General features: G+C 38.1%; 1 protein-coding gene across 1 annotated transcript in view; it reads right to left on the bottom strand.

The window, feature by feature from the left end:
• Positions 1-792: 792 nt before the first annotated feature.
• Positions 793-20,901, bottom strand: part of CPAP (centrosome assembly and centriole elongation protein) — a 72,236-nt gene continuing 52,127 nt past the window's right edge. Inside the window, exons 12-17 of the mRNA XM_080798287.1 lie at positions 8,838-8,902; positions 8,249-8,368; positions 4,513-4,653; positions 4,349-4,433; positions 4,106-4,226; positions 793-1,219 (exon numbers count right to left, since the gene is read on the bottom strand). Of these exons, the coding sequence (XP_080654413.1) occupies positions 1,027-1,219; positions 4,106-4,226; positions 4,349-4,433; positions 4,513-4,653; positions 8,249-8,368; positions 8,838-8,902 (725 nt within the window). The 3' untranslated portion in view covers positions 793-1,026. The remainder of the gene's footprint in view (positions 1,220-4,105; positions 4,227-4,348; positions 4,434-4,512; positions 4,654-8,248; positions 8,369-8,837; positions 8,903-20,901) is intronic.

The following is a 20,901-nucleotide window of genomic DNA, read 5'->3' as shown; positions in this document are numbered from 1 at the left end:
AGTCTGTGGGTCATCTTTTCTTTTTTGTGGTATCTTTGGACACTTTTCATTCATTTGTCAACATTTTAAGTAGGCAATGTGTCTCATTTAAAAATCCTTCTTTATCCTGAAATAATATATATAACTCCTTATTTGATAAGCTTATAACTTTTTTCATATTCATTTCTAAAATCACCTGGAATTGATACATTTAGCTATTTTTAAAAGTGGGAGTCATTGCCAATATTACTGTATATTGCACTTTAAGTGTCATCCCTTATTATGTAAATTGATATGTAGATAACCTGTCCTTCCTTCAAGGACATCTTGCTTCTGTCAACCTATATAGTTTTATAGGTTTTAACATCAAGGTACCTGTGGTTGATCTTTAACACCAGCTCTAGTGAATTTTCCCACCCCCTCCATTCTCAAGTCTCCCATTTTAACCATTACATACCACCACAGTAAATGTTTTCTCCTGTGCTTATCTGTACTCACAGAATGAATTCTTCTACCTCTATTGGTGTTTGATCTATCGGTATTCATTCAGTGTTTTAACTTCCCATTCTATTACAACTAAAGAACCTCTTCAATAGATAAAATGCTTTAGTACTAATTGAACACAGTATATTCTGACTGGAGACATTCTCTTACTCCTCAAGTAAACTTTTTCTGCAAGTCCTTGTTTTATGGCTGATGTGCTCATGGAATATCTGTGCTGTTTTATTTCTTGTACTTCTTGGTTTTTATAACCATCTTCAAAAGAAATGACTCATTATTTTTGCCCATTCAGTTTATAACAAATAATGCTTTCCTTAGTCGTGCATTTAATTGTAGAAAGGTGAATTAAAAATGAAAGCTGTTCTTGTACATTTCAAAGAATGTAAAAAGCTATAGTGTTTTATTTTATAATCCAGTCTTTTCCATTTATATATATACACACACACACACCATATATAAATTAAACCACAGTAACCACAAGAAATGTACATTTGTTAACAAGAAAATCAGTTAGTGTTATTTCATGATTAGTCAGGCACAGGATCATTACAATTTTGTATCCATTAGAACATTACCATCCTTGTCTTTAACCCTTATTCGACCAGATGTATATTTTGTTTCTTGATGACCATTTGTATATACAGTTTTAACAGTGCCATCTGGATATTCCCGTCTCTTGAACTGGGCAGTGTGTAGTTCTCTTTGGCCATTATTAAACTCTATGATTTTGTTGCCATCTCTGTAAATTTAAAATAAAATTTAATTTCTTTAAAGTATTAAATATACAATAGGAAAATGCTCTAAAAGTGGCCTTTTGATTCTGGCAGTTCTCTCCTCTCCTAGAACCTCCACTGGTCCTCTCCCTGCACTACCTTCTTTAAAAATTCTTTCCACCCTGTTTCTGCTTCAAGCTGATAGTTCCATTGACCAGATTAGCACTTAAACGTGCCCATGAAAAGTTTTTAATGAATTTATGTTTTCACTACAAAATGCTTAGGTTTTTTAACTTTATATGTATTCTGCCTCTAAGAAAAATTGGACGTTATATTAAAATATGGCTTTCAGAGGTGCCTGGATGGGTCAGTCAGTTAGGTGGCTGCCTTTGGGCTCAGGTCATGATCCCAGGGTCCTGGGATTGAGCCCCCATTCAGGCTCCTTGCTCAGCGGGGAGACTGCTTCTCCCTCTGTCTGCCACTTCCCCTGCTTGTGTGTTCTCACTCTCTCAAATAAATAAACTCTTTTTTAAAATATAGATGGGGGTGCTTGGGTGGCTCAGTCATTAAACGTCTGGCTTTGGCTCAGGTCATGATCCCAGGGTCCTGGGATAAAACCCCATGTCGGGCTCCCTGCTCGACAGGAAGCCTACTTCTCCCTTTCCACTCTCCCTGCTTATGTTCCCTTTCTCGTTGTGTCTCTCTCTGTCAAATAAATAAATAAAATCTTATAAATAAATGGTTTTCAGTTTTGACCTTTATCCTTTTCACTAAGTTATAAGCAGTCTGAGTGCTTGCTCTTTATCAGGTTGGAGAAGAGCATTTATATCCCTGGGAAGGGCCATAAATCAGACTAAAGACCTATTCTGGGAGTGCCTGGGTGGCTCAGTGGGTTAAAGCCTCTGTCTTCAGCTCAGGTCATGATCCCAGCATCCTGGGATCGAGCCCCACATCGGGCTCTCTGCTCAGCAGGGAGCCTGCTTCCTCCTCTCTCTCTCTGTCAAATAAATAAAATCTTAAAAAAAAAAAAAAAAAAGACCTATTCTGAAGCAGTGCAACAAAGTAGCTGTTAATCCCAAGTGGACTGCTTGATGTGTTTGCAGGACATTCAAACTGAATCTAAATCTTTATGTGCCCTTAGAAACACCAAGCTAGGCTACAGGTTGTCAATCACCATTTCTCAACTCAGTTTTTTTCTATTTTGGTTATTTCTCAAATTTTATGTGAATGTAATGGCTTTATGCCACATATAAGTGTTAGACCAAAAAGCCGTTTTGAGAGCCACTCTTTTATCAAGTGCAGCCCCAGGACCAGGGATGACAGACAGCATCACCTGAGACATTATTAGTAATGCAAATTATTGGGGTGGGGCCCAGCAATCTGCAATTGAACAATTCTTCCAGGTGCACAGTGAAGTTGAAGAACCACTATAAATAAAAAATGCCAAAATAATCCTGAATGATCTGATATCTGGGATTTGCCTGAATGTAGATGAAAAAAGACTAGCCAAAAGTTAATATTTGTTGAAGATGGATGGATGGGTACATGGAGTTTTTCACATTATTTTCTCTACTTTTTATTATAAAAAATTTCAAACGTAAGAGTTAAAAAAAAGATGGAAAAGTTTCTGAAATTGCTCAAAGTATAATTTACACATAAGATTTTCCTCAAGTTTTAGGAAAGATTGGTATTTATTTAGTTGAGCACCAAAGAAAGTTTCAAACCATGTTAAAGGAAAACACTACCATGAACATCAAAGTTCCTACATTATTTGAATTAGTGTTTTTACCATTTATTTATTTATTTATTTAGCTAACTTTCAATCACTGAACTCAAGTAGTTAAATGCATGCACATTCTAGGAGAGGAGGGTACAAACTTAAGTAGGACAGTGGATTTGACAGAATTTCACTATGGTTTTAATTAAAATGGTGACTACAAAAAGCTCTGTATTGTGGACTTAAGAAGTGTCTAATTTCAAGAAATGTAACACTCAGAAGAATAAAGAAGTTGCTATTTTTTTTAAAATTTTTTTTACTTTATTTATTTGTTAGAGAGAGAGCGAGCGAGCACAGGCAGACAGAGTGGCAGGCAGAGGCAGAGGGAGAAGCAGGCTCCCCGCCGAGCAAGGAGCCCGATATGGGACTCGATCCCAGGACGCTGGGATCATGACCTGAGCCAAAGGCAGCCGCTCAACCAACTGAGCCACCCAGGCGTCCCAAGAAGTTGCTATTTTAAAGAATTGAGTCAGGGGGGGCAGAGGACTAAAATACTAATCAGGTAGGGACAGGGATATCCAGAAAATCAAAATATAAGAAGAGATACAGTCTAATTCAAATACTGCCATCATTGTTCGATTATTCTTAAAAACTGGTAGGGTAGCTTTCCTCCTCTGTGTCTTAAATATTTACTGTTTTCATATTTCATCAAATTAATTTCTTTTTTAAAGATTTTTATTCGAGAGAGAGCACGAGCAGTGGTGAGGGACAGAGGGAAAGAAGGAGACTCCCCCCTGAGCATGGAGCTCCATGTGGGGCTCTGTCCCAGGACCGTGGGATCATGACCTGAGCCAAAGGCAGATACTTAACCACATGAGCCACCCAGGCACGCCACCAATTTAATTTCTGTATAAATACTTGCCATTCCCCTTTTGTGAAGTGCTATACAGATTTCCTTTAAGTTTCTAGGTTATAGACTATGTATTAGAACCTATATGTCTCTAGTTCTAAACTCCAAAATGCTGAACAGGAAAGAGTATGCTATAGTATGAGTATGCTCTCAAAGTATATATCTGTACTCACTGCTAAACTTACTGAAATTCTGAATGACATATGTTTTAAGATTTTAAAAATTCATTTGGAAATAGAAGTTGAAATTTGGCAAATCTAAAAGCAAATTTAACAGAAATCATACCTTTGTACTCTTACAATTGTACCATCTGGAAAAATGCTTTCTTCTTGTCCATCAGGAAATAGGTTTTTCATAGTCTGGTCAGGAAATGTGATTTCTTTTCTCCCATCTGGGAAATGTTTTTCTGTTTTAAAAAGTATTTACTGTAAGTATTTACTTATAAGTAATTAATACTTATTTACTATAAGTATTTAATTTTAAAGAAAGGAAAGTAGTTAACTAGGAGAGGGCAGAGCAAGTTTTTACCTATTTGTCCACTTGAGAAATGTAAGATTTCTAGTCCTTCTGGATAAGTAGTGTGAGTGGTCTGGGCAGATGCATAGTAATAGATCTGTAAAGACACAAAGTCAGTATATGTTTTCTCTAGAGATGTTTAAGCCATGGAGAAAAACATTCCTAGGGAAACTTACCACTCTCTCATCTGGCATGACCTGTTTCACATCACCATTAAAGAAAGTGACAGTGACAGTCTTTCCATCTGCACTCACTTCTTTTCGAGTTCCATTTGGAAACAATATAACATGGCACCCATTCTTATAAACCTTTTCTACCTACAAAAAAAACCACCAAGATTATCAATAGATTTCCTCCTGACACATGACAAAAATATCCCTAATTCTCTTCCAAACTGCCTACTTTGAAATCTTTCATAATAAAAGGCAAAAACATCATCTCAAAAACATTGTCTCCGAGTATCAACAATTCACCATTCTTCTGTTACCTATTCCCCCAAAACAAACTCATTGTTTGCTGTTTTCTTTTTTTATTAAGTATAGTTGATACACATTAGTTTCAGGTGTACAACATAGTGATTTTACAAGTCTGTATGTTGTGCTGTGCTCACCGCAAGTTAGCTTTTCCATCTGTCACCAGATAATGCTATTATGGTATCATCGACCATATTCCCTATGGTGTTCCTTTCGTCCCCATGACTTACGCATTCTGTAACTAGAAACCTGTATCTCCCACTCACTTTGACCCATTTTGTCCATACCCCCACCCTCCTCCCACTGGTAACCATCAGTTTGTTCTCGTATATAAAGGTCTGATTCTGCTTTTGGTTTACTCATTTGATTTTTTAGATTCCACATGTGAGTTAAATCATATGTTAGTTGGATTTATTTCCCTTAGCAAATACCATCTAGGTACATCGTGTTGTAGCAAACAGCAAGATCTCATCTTTTCTTATGGCTATGTAATATTCCACTGTATGTGTGTGTCTGTGTGTGTATACACACCTTATCTTCCTTATCCATTTGTCTATCAATGTACACTTAGGTTGCTTCCATACCTTGACTATTGTAAATAATGTTGCAATAAACATAAGGGCACATATATCTTTCTGAATTATTGTTTTTGCTTCCTTTGGCAAATACCAAGTAGTAGAATAATTGAATCATGGTATTTTTACTTTTTTTTTTTTTCTATTTTAACTTTCTGAGGAACCTCTGTACTGTCTTCCACAGTGGCTGCACCAGTTTGTATTCCCATCAACAGTATACAAGGGTTCCTTTTCTCCCCCATTCTAACACTTGTTATTTGTCTTTTCGATTATTAGCCATTCTGACAGGTGTGACATGATACCTTATTGTGGCTTTGATTTGCATTTTCCTGATTAGGGATGTTGAAATTTTCATGTGTCTGTTGGTCATCTGTATATCTTCTTTGGAAAAATGTCTGTTCAGATCCTCTGCCCATTTCTTAATTGGATTACTTTTGGGGGGTTGAGTTGTGTAGTTCTTCTTGTATTTTGGATACTGACACCTTATCATATATGTTATTTGCAAATATCTTCTCCCATTCAGAGTTGCCTTTTTGTTTTATTGATGGTTTCCTTTGCTATGTGCAAAAGCTTTTTATGTGGGTGTAGTCCCAATAGTTTTACTTTTGTTTCTCTTGTCTTAGGACACCTATCTTGAAAAATGTTGCTATAGCTAATGTCAAAGAAGTTATTGCCTGTGCTTTCTTGTAGTATTTTTATAGTTTCAGGTCTCACATTTAGGTTTTTAACCCGTTTTGAGTTTGTTTTTGTGTATAGTGTAAGAAAGTGATCCAGTTTCATCTTTTGCATGTAACTGTCCAGTTTTCCTAACACCATTTATTAAAGAGACTTTTTCCCATTGTATTTCTTGCTTCATCATAGATTAACTGACCATAAGAGCATGGGTTTAGGGACACCTGGATGGCTCAGTTGGTTAGGTGTCAACCTTTGGCTCAGATCATGATCCCAGGGTGCTGGGATCAAGCCCTACATCAGGCTCCCTGCTTGGTGGGAAGCCCACTTTCCCTCTACTGCTCCCCTGCTTGTGCTTGCTCTCTCTCTGTGTGTCAAATAAATAAATAAAATCTTTAAAATAAAACAACAAAAACCTGTCCTCTTTAAAAAAAGAAAAAAAGTCTCTCTATTCTGTCCCATTGATCTATGTGTCTATTTTTGTATCAGTACCATACTGTTCCATTACTACAGCTTTGTAATACAACTAGAAGTCTGGGATTCTTTCTTTCTTAATTGCTTTTAGTATTCAGGGTTTTTTTTTTTTTTTCCATGCGTATTTTAGTATTATTCTAGTTTTTTGAAAAATGCTGTTGCCATTTTGATAGGGATTGCACTGAATCTGTAGATAGTTTTGGGTAGTGGACATTGTAACAATATTCATTCTTCCAATCCATGAGCATGAAGTATCTTTCTATTTGATTCTATCACCTTTAATTTCTTTTCTGCTGAGTTTTTTTTTTTTTTTTAAAGCAAACCACAGATATCACATCACATGTAAAACACTTCAATTGATTTAAGGATAGGTTTTAATATAACCAAATCATTACAGTCCCTAACAAACTGTTATTCCTTCATCATATTTTAACTTCCATGTTGTTTCCCCTATATTCACAAAATAGACTTTTTACAGTTTATTTGAATCAGGATCAAAATATGGTCCACACACAACACTTGATTACATGTCTCTTAAATCTCAACCTTTAACGTTCCCCTCCCTGCCCCGTTTTTAATGATGATTACTTATTGAAAGAACTGGGTCACTGAACATGTAAAATTTCCCACATTCTGGAGTTGGCTGACTGCTTTCCAATCATGGTGTCATTTAACATGTTCTCGTATGCCCTATACTTCCTGGGAAAAAACTAGTGGTTATATCTAGAGAGGCATGAATAAAGTCTAGTTGAATTATTCTAACAAGAATACTTTCTGCGAACTGCTGAGAGCTTCTTATGGCTACACATTCAGAAGTGCAGTATGTGACTGTCCTCATGACCGCAAGACCAACGGGGTCACATCAGTTAGATCTGCCATGAAGCCCCAACAACCTCTCATCTAGGAGTTCAGTGCTTATTCATGACAGCTGCTCAGATCCCTTATTTCATCAGAGACTGCAGTGATGATTCTAAAATTTTCTCATTCCTTTCCCATTTATCAGCAGAATTCTCAAAAAGAAAACCTTTTCCCACCAACAATCTGGAACACGAAAGCAGGATTTGCACAGGAAAAGTCTATAACTACTTCCTTCGACTACTGTTCTTTTGTCCTTCCCTCACGCCTCAAGACTAGGAGTGAGACTTGCAGTGAACTTTGGCCTTAAAATTTCAATTAAAATAGGTCAAATTAGGGTATTTGGAAAAGCAGATTTTCTATAAACCTGAGGGAAAATTACCTCATCCCCTCCCTGCTAACAAACCTGTTTATGGCCCTTCCCTTTTCAGTCTTTCTTCTAGCTGGAACACCCAGCCAGGCAGTATCCTGCTCAAAAATTTCCTAAACACAAAAATAAAACTGTGTAGCTGGAGGTGGAGAGAAAGGCTGCAGGAAGAGTAAACCTTGAACGGAGGCTTTTAAAAAGTACCAAGGATGACACTTTTTACCTATGTTTAGAGGAAGAACAGCGTTTAAACAAAGGAAGTATATTCCTTCTTTTGCTATATCTCTAAACTAAAAATGGCAACTAAATGCATGTGTGTGTGTCAAGCATTTTTAGAAGAGTCCAGAGGCTCAAACTAAGGTCACACTCCAAGGAACTACAGTTCTTAATTGTCCTCAACAGTCTTAAAGACCAATTAACTTAGAATCTAAGTTTTCCAACTCTAGTTTAACCTATATTTCTTACAGTATTCATTATTTTTTTTTAAATTTTTAACCTTTCCATCAGGATGACTGATTTCTCCCTGAATTTCTTCTTTTTCCTCTTTTTTGTTGTCCTTTTTACATTCAGGATCTGGGAAGTCCACTGGTTCGGGAGGCTCCCTGGGTGAGGCAGTCTGTAAGGACAAGATGTTCTCTTTTCATCTGTCCTAAAGGACATATTAATCACATTTCAAGCAGCTAAAACTCACATTTATTTCCAAACGCCAGATTCTACTATTATAGGATTCAATGACTAGCATTTGGTGTTCTATAAAAAACATTCACAACGTTAAGTAAAAAATATCCTTTATAGGCACACCTCGCTGGGTCAGTCAGTTAAGCGTCCAACTCTTGGTTCCAGCTCATGTCATGATCTCTGGATCATGAGATCAAGCCCTGAGTCAGGCTCCACACGATGCAGAGAGTCAGCCTGAGATTCAATCTCTCCCTCTCCTTATGCTCCTCCCCCTCACACCTCTCAAATAAATGAATAAAATCTTTTTTAAAATCCTCCTTTATAAATGGTTTAGAAACTTAAATAACTAAGCAATTTCAAGCCTGAGTGATCTATGCTTAAATATATAAAAATATAAAGATATTTACTTGTCCCTTATCCGAACTGCCTAAATCACGAGGAGGCACAGGCTTGGATCTTCGAGATAGATTGCCTGTTAGAATATAATTGTCAAGAGTTAATTTTAAGATTTAATTGAAAGTTTTAAATTTACTTAGTATTATGATCAAACATTTCCTTAGTTCATATCCCCTTAAGAACTACCGTCCTTTACCCATTAAGTAAGGAATTCTCAATATTTTTCTTTACCAATTTGTAGGAGTTTATTATATGAGTTTCAAATATTTACTAGGCACTTAAATCTGTGTGACAAAGAAAGACAAAGACAATATCTATTTTTGAGAGTTTACAATCTAGAGGAAGAGATAGTTGTTCAACTAACCTAATAGATGAACCCAAAGTTATTTTGGAAATAATCACAAGAACTTTAATTAGAGGCTTAACAAAATAACTGGGTATTTCATTAAAATCTAGACCTAACTGCTACGGTCTAAACTTTTTGGAATGAATAGCACATCAATCATATACTGTATTAGTAATACATTATTATAAAATAAGCATACACACAAATCAACAACAAATTAAGGTGTATGTTAAAAAAATACATTGAAGTTCTAATATTTTCTTCCTATATACCAATAGTCATATTATGAACATTCCTGATTTGAAAGTTTTCAAGCACGTGCCACTGGGTGCTACATGGAGAACACGTAGAGAAGAAGAAGAAAAGCAGAGTCCATTCAGGAGGTTGGCAGGCATCTGAGGCGGCTTGTTTGGCACCCAGTGAGAAAGTTTTAACTGCACTTTGTTAGATCACTGATAGGTCTGATAGGTCCCAAAGAGCCAAGTTATCAGCAATTTCATATGGTTCAACCTACTTAATTGACTCAAAAAATATCAACACCAGGAGGTTTAGTTTAGAAATCCCTGGGAGCGTGTTTTGGCTTGGCCAATTAGGTGGACAGGAGACAGGTTCTGGGGATGAAAGGAGTGTTCTGTTTTGATAAGATAAACGAAGAACTGCCTCCACCTCCCAGGTGCAAAGTAAGCTCTAGAAGGGACTAATATCCCCATTTTACAGGTGAGGAATCCAAGGCTAAGGTTAAATAACATGCCAGAGTAGTCAACTAATAAAGGGAAACCAGGATTCAATCCCATCAAGCTTAATTCTCTCAAGCTATTCATGAGCAATAACTTGAAGGCTCTAAGCTAAACACCCACTGGGAGGTCCAGGAAAAGTGAGCAACATGGAGCTCTGACTCCTGTGGCTGTGTTTACCATTCTGAGCACTGTACAAACATACCTTACAAATTACATATAATATAAATTTAAGAAATATTAAATAACTATAGATATTAGGAATATCTATAGATAATATAGCTATAGATAATATAGCTTTAGGAATAGCTATAGATAATATTGAAGGATATGTTTATGACTTCAAGATAGGGAAGACTTAAGAGGCACTACCCATAAAGGAAAAAAACTAAAATTCAACAGTGAGTAAGAATTTGAGGAATTTTGGGGAACTTTAAGGTACTATCAAGCACCATGGCAGCATAAGTCATTCCTTGTTTCCTCCCCATTTTAAACAACTTATTAGACCTCCATAACTGAATAAAAGTGCCTCAGCACCTTACACCAACAGATCTAGGAGGATTCTTGCCCACCTGTGCATCCAAAAATAAGACCTCAGAGTTAGGGATGTAAATCCAGGAGTTGGTGAACCTACCTCACTCCCACTCACCACAACTGGAAAAGAAACCCAGAGAGCCATAAACATTGGCAGATACCCAAAGGCAAGAGAGAAAATGTAGAAGTCTAGTCTGCCTGAGGGGAGATTGCTCCCCTCCCCAGGGTGACACTAAACAGCTAAGTTGTTTGGCAGTGGCAGTCACAACCTTCCCAAAAGATGTGGTAGAAAGCAAAAGCAATGAGTGACTGCCCAGCTAGCTCAGTTATGTGGGTTGTGGCTACAGAAAACTCTACCTCTTGGCAGTACCCAGATTTCTGAGGAAGGACCCCCATGACTTGGGGAAGGAATGAGAAAGGGAAGAAAGCATACTAGAATATCAAAAAGCATTAAAGGAACGTGGTCCCTGCTGTCTGCTTCAGCACTTCAATAGGAAGTCCAACCACAGGACTCTGGTAGAACCCCACTCAAGGATCTTCCCTCAGGCCCAAGGGTACCCTCAAAGTGCAAGTGCTAAACCCATACCTCTCCAACTCTGCTGCCAGCTCCTTGTGTGTCCTCCCAACTACATCCAAGAAAGCAAGATCTGGTAGGCAGGGAGCATGCTCAGAAAATAGGCCACAGTTGGTGGGCAGGGTTACAAATTTGACCTATCATACCACCTTCTGGAATACAGAAGAAAGGTTTCCAATAGCCAGCCTGGTGAACCGTAAAAACCAAAGAAGTCGTAAAAACTAAGGAGGATCTGCTATTTCAAATGTGAAAGCAGAAGTCCATAGCTATAAACAGTATTAAAAAATCAAGGAAGGGGGCGCCTGGGTGGCTCAGTGGGTTAAAGCCTCTGCCTTTGGCTCAGGTCATGATCCCACCTGGGATCGAGCCCTGCATCGGGCTCATTGCTCGGCAGGGAGCCTGCTTCCTCCTCTCTCTCTGCCTGCCTCTCTGCCTGCTTGTGATCTCTGTCTGTCAAATAAATGGATAAAACCTTAAAAAAAAAATCAAGGAAAAATGGCATCACAAGAAGAAAATAATAATTCTCTAGCAACCAAACTCAAAGGCATGAAATACTGCAATCTAACTGATAAAGAACTCAAAATTGTCTTTTATGAAAAAATTCACCAAGTTACAAGAAAACCCAAGACAATTCCATGAAATCAGGAATAAATTAATAAACAGGAGTTCTTTATAAGAGACTAAAATTATAAAAAAGAGCCAAATTCTGGAAGGGAAGAATTCAATGAGTGAGATGAAGAATGCAACAGAGATTATCTGTAGCAGACCAGACCACATGGAAGAAAAAAAGTGACTTGGAGAACAGGAATACAGAAATAATACAGTTAGAAGAGGAGAAGGAACTGAGATTTAAAAAGAGTGAAGAATACCAACAAGAGGTATGAGATTCCATCAGAAAGGCAAATACTTGAAGAACTGGGGTTCCAGAAGAAGAGAAGAAGGGAGCAGAGAATTTATTTAAAGAAATCACAGCTGAGAAACTCCCAAACCTGAGGAAGGATTTGAACAAACAAGTCCATGAAACTAATGGGATACCCTATTATCTCCATGTGAGAAGATCTTTTCTAAGACACATTATAATGAAACTCAAAAATTAATCATAAAGAATCTTAAAGGGGTGCCTGGTGGCTCAGTCAGTTAAGTGTCTGCCTTTGGCTCAGGTCCCTCAGGTCATGATCCCAGAGTTGTGGGATCAGGCCCTGTGTTGGGCTCTCTGCTCAGAGGGGAGTCTGCTTCTCCCTCTCCCTCTGCCCCTCCCCCTGCTCATGCATACTCTCGCTGTCTAATACATAAATCTTAAAAAAAGGAGAGGGGACCAGAAAGGCAGTAGAAAAAAAAAAAAAAAATAAGTATCCTACAAAAAGAAAATGAAACAAAAAGCCAAAAACCCATAGGACTATATGGATTTCTCAGCAGAAACTCTACAGGCCAGGAGACAGTGGAATGACATATTCAAAGTGATAAAATACAAAAATTGCCAGTCAAGAAATATTTTTATCTAGTAATCCTTCAGATATGAAGAAGAAATAAAGGCTTTCTCAGATAAACAAAAGCAGAGGGAGTTTAATCACCTGCCTTGCAAGAAATGCTGAAACAAAAAGAGGCTAATCAGCAACATGAAAACGCACAAAAGCACACAACACAATGGTAAAGATGAAAAATTTATAAACAAATATAGAAAACTCCATTCTATAATAGGATGTTGTATTAAACACAACTATAGTATAAAGGTTATAGGAAAATAGCATTAAAATAACTATCACTCAATGGTAAAAAGCTGAAAGCTTTTCCTCTGGAATTAGAACAAGGCAAAGAGACAGACTCTTGCCATTTTTATTCGACATAAAATTGGAAGTCCTAGCCACAGCCATTAGGCAAGAAAAAGAAATAAAAGGCATCAAATTGGATAGGAAAGTGTCACTATTTGCAAATGACATGACACCAAATTTAGGACACCCTTAAAGACTCAACCAAAAAAAAAGAAAAAAAAACCTGTAAGAATAAATGAACTCAGTAAATACATAGGATAGAAAATTAACATAAAGGAACAACTTGAGGGGCAACTGGGTAGCTCAGTTGGTTGTGTCCAACTATTGATTTCAGCTCAAGTCATGATCTCAGGGTTGTGGGATCATGCCCCGAATTGGGCTCCTCACTGAGCATGGAGTCTGCTTAACAGTCTTTCTCCCACTTCCTTACCTCCTGCCACGCCCCTACTCGTGCTCTCTCTCTAAAAAACAAAACCAGCTGAGTTTCTATACACTAATAACAAGCTAACAGAAAGAGAAATTAAGAAAAAAATCCCATTTATAATTACATCAACAAGAATGAAATATCTGGAAATAAATTTAACCAAGGAGGTGAAAGACCTGTACCTGAAAACTATAAGACAGTGATAAAAGAAACTAAAAATGACACAAATATATGTGTGCTGATGGGAAAAATTAAATACACACTGTGCACATGGGAAGAATTAAAATGTCCATAATACCCAAAGCAATCTACAGATTTAGTGCAAAATCCCCATCAAAATACCAATGACAGTGTTCACTCAATTAGAACAAAGAAACCTAAAATTTGTATGGAACCAAAGGACCCCCAAAAGCCAAAGCAATCCTGAGAAAAAAGAACAAAGCTGGAGGCATTATAATTCCTGATTTCAAACTATACTGTAATACAGTAATTAAAACAGTATGGTAGTAGCATAAAAATAGTACTAGCATAGACCCATGGAACAGAACAGAAAGCCCAGAATTAAATCCTCACATGTACAATCAATTAATATTCAACAAAGGAGCCAAGAATATTCAACAAGGAAAGGATAGTCTCTCCAATAAATGATGCTGTGAAAACTGAACACATGCAGAAAAACGAAATTGGATCTCTATTTTTGACTAAAGACTTTCACAAAAAACCTGATAGCATAGAAATTCTAGAAGAAAACAGAGGGAAGGAACTCCTAGACACTGGTCTTGGCAATACTTTGTTTATTCCAAAAGCACAAGCAACAAAAGCAAAAATCAACAAATCAAAAATCAAAAACTTCTATAAAACAAAAGCAACAATCAACAAAATGAAAAGGTAACCTAAATGGGAAAATTTTTGCAGATCATATATCAGATAAGGAATTAATGTCCAACATAGAGAAAGAACTCCTATAACTCAGTAACAAAAAAACAAACAAACAAAAAACCCAAAAAACTATGATTGAAAAATGGGCAAAGGGACTTAACAGACATTTTTCCAAAGAAGATATCCAAATGGCCAACAGTACATGAAAAGATGCTCAACATCACTAAGCATCCAGGAAATACAAATCAAAACCACAAGATATCACTTCACAGTGTCAGAAAGGCTATCATCAAGAAAACCTGAGACATGGGAGGAAGCAAGCTGGCTTAGGAGTAACAGACTGAAATATCATTAGGTCCCAGGAGTTCAGCTAGATAGTTATCAAACCATTCTGAACACCTACAAACTCAACAGGAGATAGAAGAGAAGAAGAGCAGCAATTCTAGGAACATAAAATCGACCACTTTCTGGAAGGTAGGATGTGCGGAGAAGTGAATCTGAAGCAACGGGAAGATAGACTACGGGGGGAGGGGCCGGCTCCCAGCAAGCAGCGGAGCAGCGGAGCACAAAAGCAGAACTTTTAGAAGCCTGCTCCATTGAGGGACATCACTCCAGAGGCTAAGCAGGGGTGGAGCCCTCACAGGAACAGTGTGGTCCCAGGACCTGCGGGGTCAAAGACAGACCGGGGGTGTCTGAGCGCAGCAGAGCTGCCAGGTATCAGAGAGGGGAAGCTGGCTACAGAGACGGAGCCAAGGAGTGAGTTCTCAGCTCAGGGTTACCTTAAACCATGATCCAAGGGAACAGTCGGGCCACTGCTCGTGGAGTTGCAGATCGGGAGAGACCCCCTCCTTCCTCCTCCGGGAGGAGCGGTGAGGAAGTACACGGCAGGAATCTGCTGGATTTGGAGACTCCAAACGGGGCCGTGGTCACAGATAGAAATGACTGGTCACAGTCCAGGTGAGCTTGGAGTGCAACCGGAGACCAGGTAGATGGGAGGGATTTCGACTGCTTTTCTCTGAGGGTGCACTGAGGAATGAGGCCCCAAGCTCTCCTCTCCTCGGGGCTGGAGGTTGGGAGGCCGCCATTTTCATTCCCATCCTCCAAAGCTCTACAGAAAGCGTTCAGGGAACAAAAGCTACCAAGAGCGAGCTCAAGCAGACTACTTAGCCTGACCCCTGGCAAAGGCGCTGCAATTCCACCTCAGGCAAAGACATTTAAGAATCACTGAAAAAGGCCCCTCCCCCAGAATATGAGCAAGAACATCCAGCCAATACCAAGTTCACCAATCAACAAGAATTGCGGAAATTCAGAGCTAGGGGAAGGCGATGCTTAGAATTCATTGCTCTCTTCCCATGATCCTTTAGTCTTGCAAAGTTAAATTTTTTTTTAATTTTTTTCTTACTCTGTTTTTTTAACTGTTCCTCTGTCCTCTAGTATCGATTTTCAACTATTTTATCTTAACAATACTTTTTTTAAAAAAAATCTTTTTAAATTTTCATTGTTATAGTCATATTTTATCCCTTCATGTATTTAACCTTATTTTTTGTATACATATAGGCTTTTTATCTTTAAAATTTTGGGATGCAACTTCAAATATATCAAAATATACCCTAAATCTAGCACATGGCTTTGTTCTAGTCCCCAGCCTGATCACATTCTCTCCTTTTTTCTTCTTCCAACCAACTTATCTTACCAATTCCTTTTTTAGAATCTTTTTTTAAAAGATTTTATTTATTAATTTGACAGAGAGAGAAATATCACAAGTAGGCAGAGAGGCAGGCAGAGGGAGAGGGAAGCAGGCTCCCTGCTGAGCAGAGAGCCCAATGCAGGGCTCAATCCCAAAACCCTGACATCATGACCTGACCTGAAGGCAGAGACTTAACCTACTGAGCCAAACAGGTGCCCCTAGAATCATTTTTAATTTTCATCTTTACAATCATATTCCATTCCTTCATCATGTTTGCCCTCATTTTTGTATATATATGTTTCTCTTTCAATAAAATTTTGGTAGGTAGTTTCTTGTAAGATACCAGAATACACCCAAAAATCAAGTGGGTGGCTCTGTTCTATTCACCAGTCTAATACATAGATATTTCCTATTTTTAATCTTTTAATTTTTATTTTCTCCCTTCCTTCTCCCCTCGGTTTCGGGTCTCTTCTGATTTGGTTAGCTTTTATTTTTCTGGGGTCTTTGCCATCCTTTTAGTATTTGATTCTCTCATTGATATATTCTTATCTGGATAAAATGACAAGCCGGAAAAACTCACCACAAAAAAAAAGAACAAGAGGCAGTACCGACGGCTAGGGACTTAATCAATACAGACATTGGTAATGTCAGAATTAAGAGTTCAGAATGACAATTATCAAGGTACTAGCTAGACTCGAAAAAGGTATGAAAGATATTAGAGAATCCCTTTCTGGAGAAATAAAAGAACTAAGATCTAACCAACTTGAAATCAAAAAAGCTACTAATGAGGTGCAATAAAAAATGGAGGCTCTCAGGGGCGCCTGGGTGGCTCAATGGGTTAAAGACACTGCCTTTGGCTCAGGTCATGATCCCAGGTCCTGGGATCAAGCCCCATGTCTGGCTCTCTGCTCAGCAGGGAGCCTGGTTCCTCCTCTCTCTCTCCGCCTGCCTCTCTGCCTACTTGTGATCTCTCTCTGTCAAATAAATAAATAAAATCTTTAAAAAAAAAAAAAAAGAAAGAAATCCTTCTCTAAAAAAAAAAAAAATGGAGGCTCTCACTGCTAGGATAAATGAGGCAGAAAAGAGAATTAGTGATATATAAGACCAAATGATGGAGAATAATGAAGCTGAGCAAAAGAGAGACAAACAACTACTGGACCATGAGGGGCGAATTCGAGAGATAAGTGACAGCATAAGACAGAACAATATTAGAATAATTGGGATCCCAGAGGAAGAAAAAAGAGGGGGGCTGAAGGTATATTGGAGCAAATTATAGTAGAGGATTTCCCTCATATGGCAAAGGGAACAAGCATCAAAATCCAGGAGGCACAGAGAACCTCCCTCAAAATCAATAAAAATAGGTCCACACCCCATCATCTTATAATAAAACGTACAAGTCTTAGTGACAAAGAGAAAATCCTGAAAGCAGCTTGGGACAAGAAGTCTGTAACATACAACGGTAGAAATACTACACTGGCAGCAGACTTATCCACAGAGACCTGGCACGCCAGAAAGAACTGGCATGATATATTCAGAGCACTAAACGAGAAAAATATGCAGCCAAGAATACCATATCCAATAGGATGTAACTGAAAATAGAAGGGAGAGGTTGAGAGCTTCCAGGACAAACAAAAATTAAAAGAATTGGCCGACACCAAACCAGCCATACAGGAAATATTGAAAGGGATCCTCTAAGCGAAGAGAGAGTCTAAAAGCAGTAGAGCAGAAAGGAAAGAGACAATACACAGTAACGGTCACCTTACAGGCAACACAATGGCACTAAATTCATATCTTTCAGGAGTTATCTTGAACGTAAATGGGCTAAATGCCCCAATCAAAACACAAAGGGTATCAGAATGGATAAAAAACCAAAACCTATCAATCTGCTGTCTACAAGAAACTCATTTTAGACCCAACGACACCTCCAGATGTAAAGTGAGGAGGTGGAAAACAATTTACCATGCTAATGGACATCAAAAGCAAGCTTTGGTGGAAACAGATAAAGTAGATTAAGCCAAAGACTATAATAAGAGATGAGGAAGGACACTATATCATACTCAAAGGGTCTGTCCAACAAGAAGAGCTAACAATTTTAAATATCTATGCTCCTAACATGGGAGCAGCCAACAATATAGACCAATTAATAACAAAATCAAAGAAACACATCGACAATAGTACAATAATAGTAGGGGACTTTAACACCCCCCAATCACTGAAATGGACAGACCATCCAAGCAAAAGATCAACAAGGAAATAAAGGCCTTAAATGACACACTGGACCAGAGGGACATCACAGACATATTCAGAACATTCCATCCCAAAGCAACAGAATACACATTCTTCCCCGGTGCACATGGAACATTCTCCAGAATAGATCACATCCTGGGTCACAAATCAGGTCTCAACCAGGACCAAAAGATTGGGATCATTCCCTGCATACTTTCAGACCACAATGCTCTGAAGCTAGAACTTAGTCACAAGAGGAAAACTGGAAAGAACGCAAATACATGGAGACTAAACAGCATCCTTCTAAAGAATGAATGAGTCAACCAGGAAATTAAAGAAGAATTGAAAAAAATCATGGAAACGAACGATAATGAAAACACAACTGTTCAAAGTCTGTGGGACACAGCAAAGGCAGTCCTGAGAGGAAAAAACATAGTGATACAAGCCTTTCTCAAGAAACAAGAAAGGTCTCAAATATACTACCTAACCCTACACCTAAAGGAGTTGGAGAAAGAACTGCAAAGAAAGCCTAAACCCAGCAGGAGAAGAGAAATCATAAAGATCAGAGCAGAAATCAATGAAATAGAAACAAACAAACAAAAAAAAAATAGAACAAATCAACAAAACTAGGAGCTGGTTCTTTGAATGAATTAATAAGATTGATAAACCCCTGGCCAGACGTCTCAAAAAGGAAAGAGAAAGGACCCAAATAAATAAAATCATGAATGAAAGAGGAGAGATCACAACCAACACCAAAGAAATACAAACAATTATAAGAACATACTACGAGCAACTCTACGCCAACAAATTTGACAATCTGGAAGAAATGGATGCATTCCTAGACACATATAAACCACCACAACTGAACCAGGAAGAAACAGAAAACCTGAACAGACCATAACCAGTAAGGAGATTGAAACAGTCATCAAAAATCTCCAAACAAACAAAAGCCCGGGGCCAGATGGCTTCCCTGGGGAATTCTACCAAACATTTAAAGAAGAATTAATTCCTACTCTCCTGAAACTGTCCCAAAAAATAGAAATGGAAGGAAAACTGCCAGACTCATTTTATGAGGCCAGCATTACCTTGACCCCAAAACCAGACAAAGACCCCATCAAAAAGGAGAATAACAGACCAATATCCTTGAACACAGATGCAAAAATTCTCACCAAAATACTAGCCGATAGGATCCAACAGTCCATTAAAAGGATTATTCACCACGACCAAGTGGGATTTATTCCAGGGCTGCAAGGTTGGTTCAACACCCGCAAATCAATCAATGTGATACAATACATTAATAAAAGAAAGAACAGGAACCATATGATACTCTCAATAGATGCTGAAAAACCATTTGACAAAGTACACCATCCTTTCTTGATCAAAACTCTTCAAAGTGTAGGGATAGAGGGTACATACCTCAATATCATCAAAGCCATTTATGAAAAACCCACAGCGAATACCATTCTCAATGGAGAAAAACTGAGAGCTTTTCCCCAAAGGTCAGAAACACGGCAGGGATGTCCTTTATCACCACTGCTATTCAACATAGTACTAGAAGTCCTAGCCTCAGTAATCAGACAACAAAAAGAAATTAAAGGCAATCAAATCAGCAAAGAAGTCAAACTCTCACTCTTTGCAGATGATATGATACTTTTTGTGGAAAACCCAAAAGACTCCACTCCAAATCTGCTAGAACTTGTACAGGAATTCAGGAAAGTGTCAGGATATAAAATCAATGCGCAGAAATCAGCTGCATTTCTATACACCAACAACAAGATAGAAGAAAGAGAAATTAAGGAGTCAATCCCATTTACAATTGCATCCAAAACCATAAGATACCTAGGAATAAACCTAACCAAAGAGGCAAAGAATCTGTACTCAGAAAACTATAAAGTACTCATGAAAGAGACTGAGGAAGACACAAAGAAATGGAAAAATGTTCCATGCTCATGGATTGGAAGAATATATATTGTGAAAATGTCTGGGCTACCTAAAGCAATCTACACGTTTAATGCAATCCCTATCAAAATAACATCCTTTTTTTTTTTTTTTTCAAAGAAATGGAACAGATAATCCTAAAATTTATATGGAACCAGAAAAGACCTCGAATAACCAGAGGAATGTTGAAAAAGAAAGCCAAAGTTGGTGGCATCACAATTCCGGACTTCAAGCTCTATGACAAAACTGTCATCCTCAAGACAGTATGGTACTGGCACAAAACAGACATATAGATCAATGGAACAGAACAGAAAGCCCAGAAATAGACCCTCAACTCTATGGACAACTAATCTTTGACAAAGCAGGAAAGAATGTCCAAGGGACAAAAGACAGTCTCTTCAACAAATGGTGTTGGGAAAACTGGACAGGCACATGCAGCAAAATGAAATTGGACCATTTCCTTACACCACACACAAAAACAGAATCAAAATGGATGAAGGACCTCAATGTGAGAAAGAAATCCATCAAAATCCTTGAGGAGAACACAGGCAGCAACCTCTTCGACCTCAGCCGCGGCAACTTCTTCCTAGGAACATGGCCAAAGGCAAGGGAAGCAAGGGCAAAAATGAACTATTGGGACTTCATCAAGATCAAAAGCTTTTGCATAGAAAGGAAACAGTCAACAAAACCAAAAGACAACTGGCAGAATGGGAGAAAGGATTCACAAATGACATATGAGATAAAGCACTAGTGTCCAAAATCTATAAAGAACTCATCAAACTCAACACCCAAAGAACAAATAATCCAATCAAGAAATGGGCAGAAGACATAAACAGACATTTCTGCGAAGAAGACATCCAGATGGCCAACAGACACATGAAAAAATGTTCCATATCACTCGGCTTCAGGGAAGTACGAATCAAACCCACAATGAGATACCACCTCACGCCAGTCAGAATGGCTA

Source organism: Martes martes (assembly GCF_963455335.1).
Source record: "Martes martes genome assembly, chromosome: 3".
Classification (NCBI taxonomy): Eukaryota; Metazoa; Chordata; class Mammalia; order Carnivora; family Mustelidae; genus Martes; species Martes martes.
This window is presented reverse-complemented; position numbering and strand designations above follow the sequence as displayed.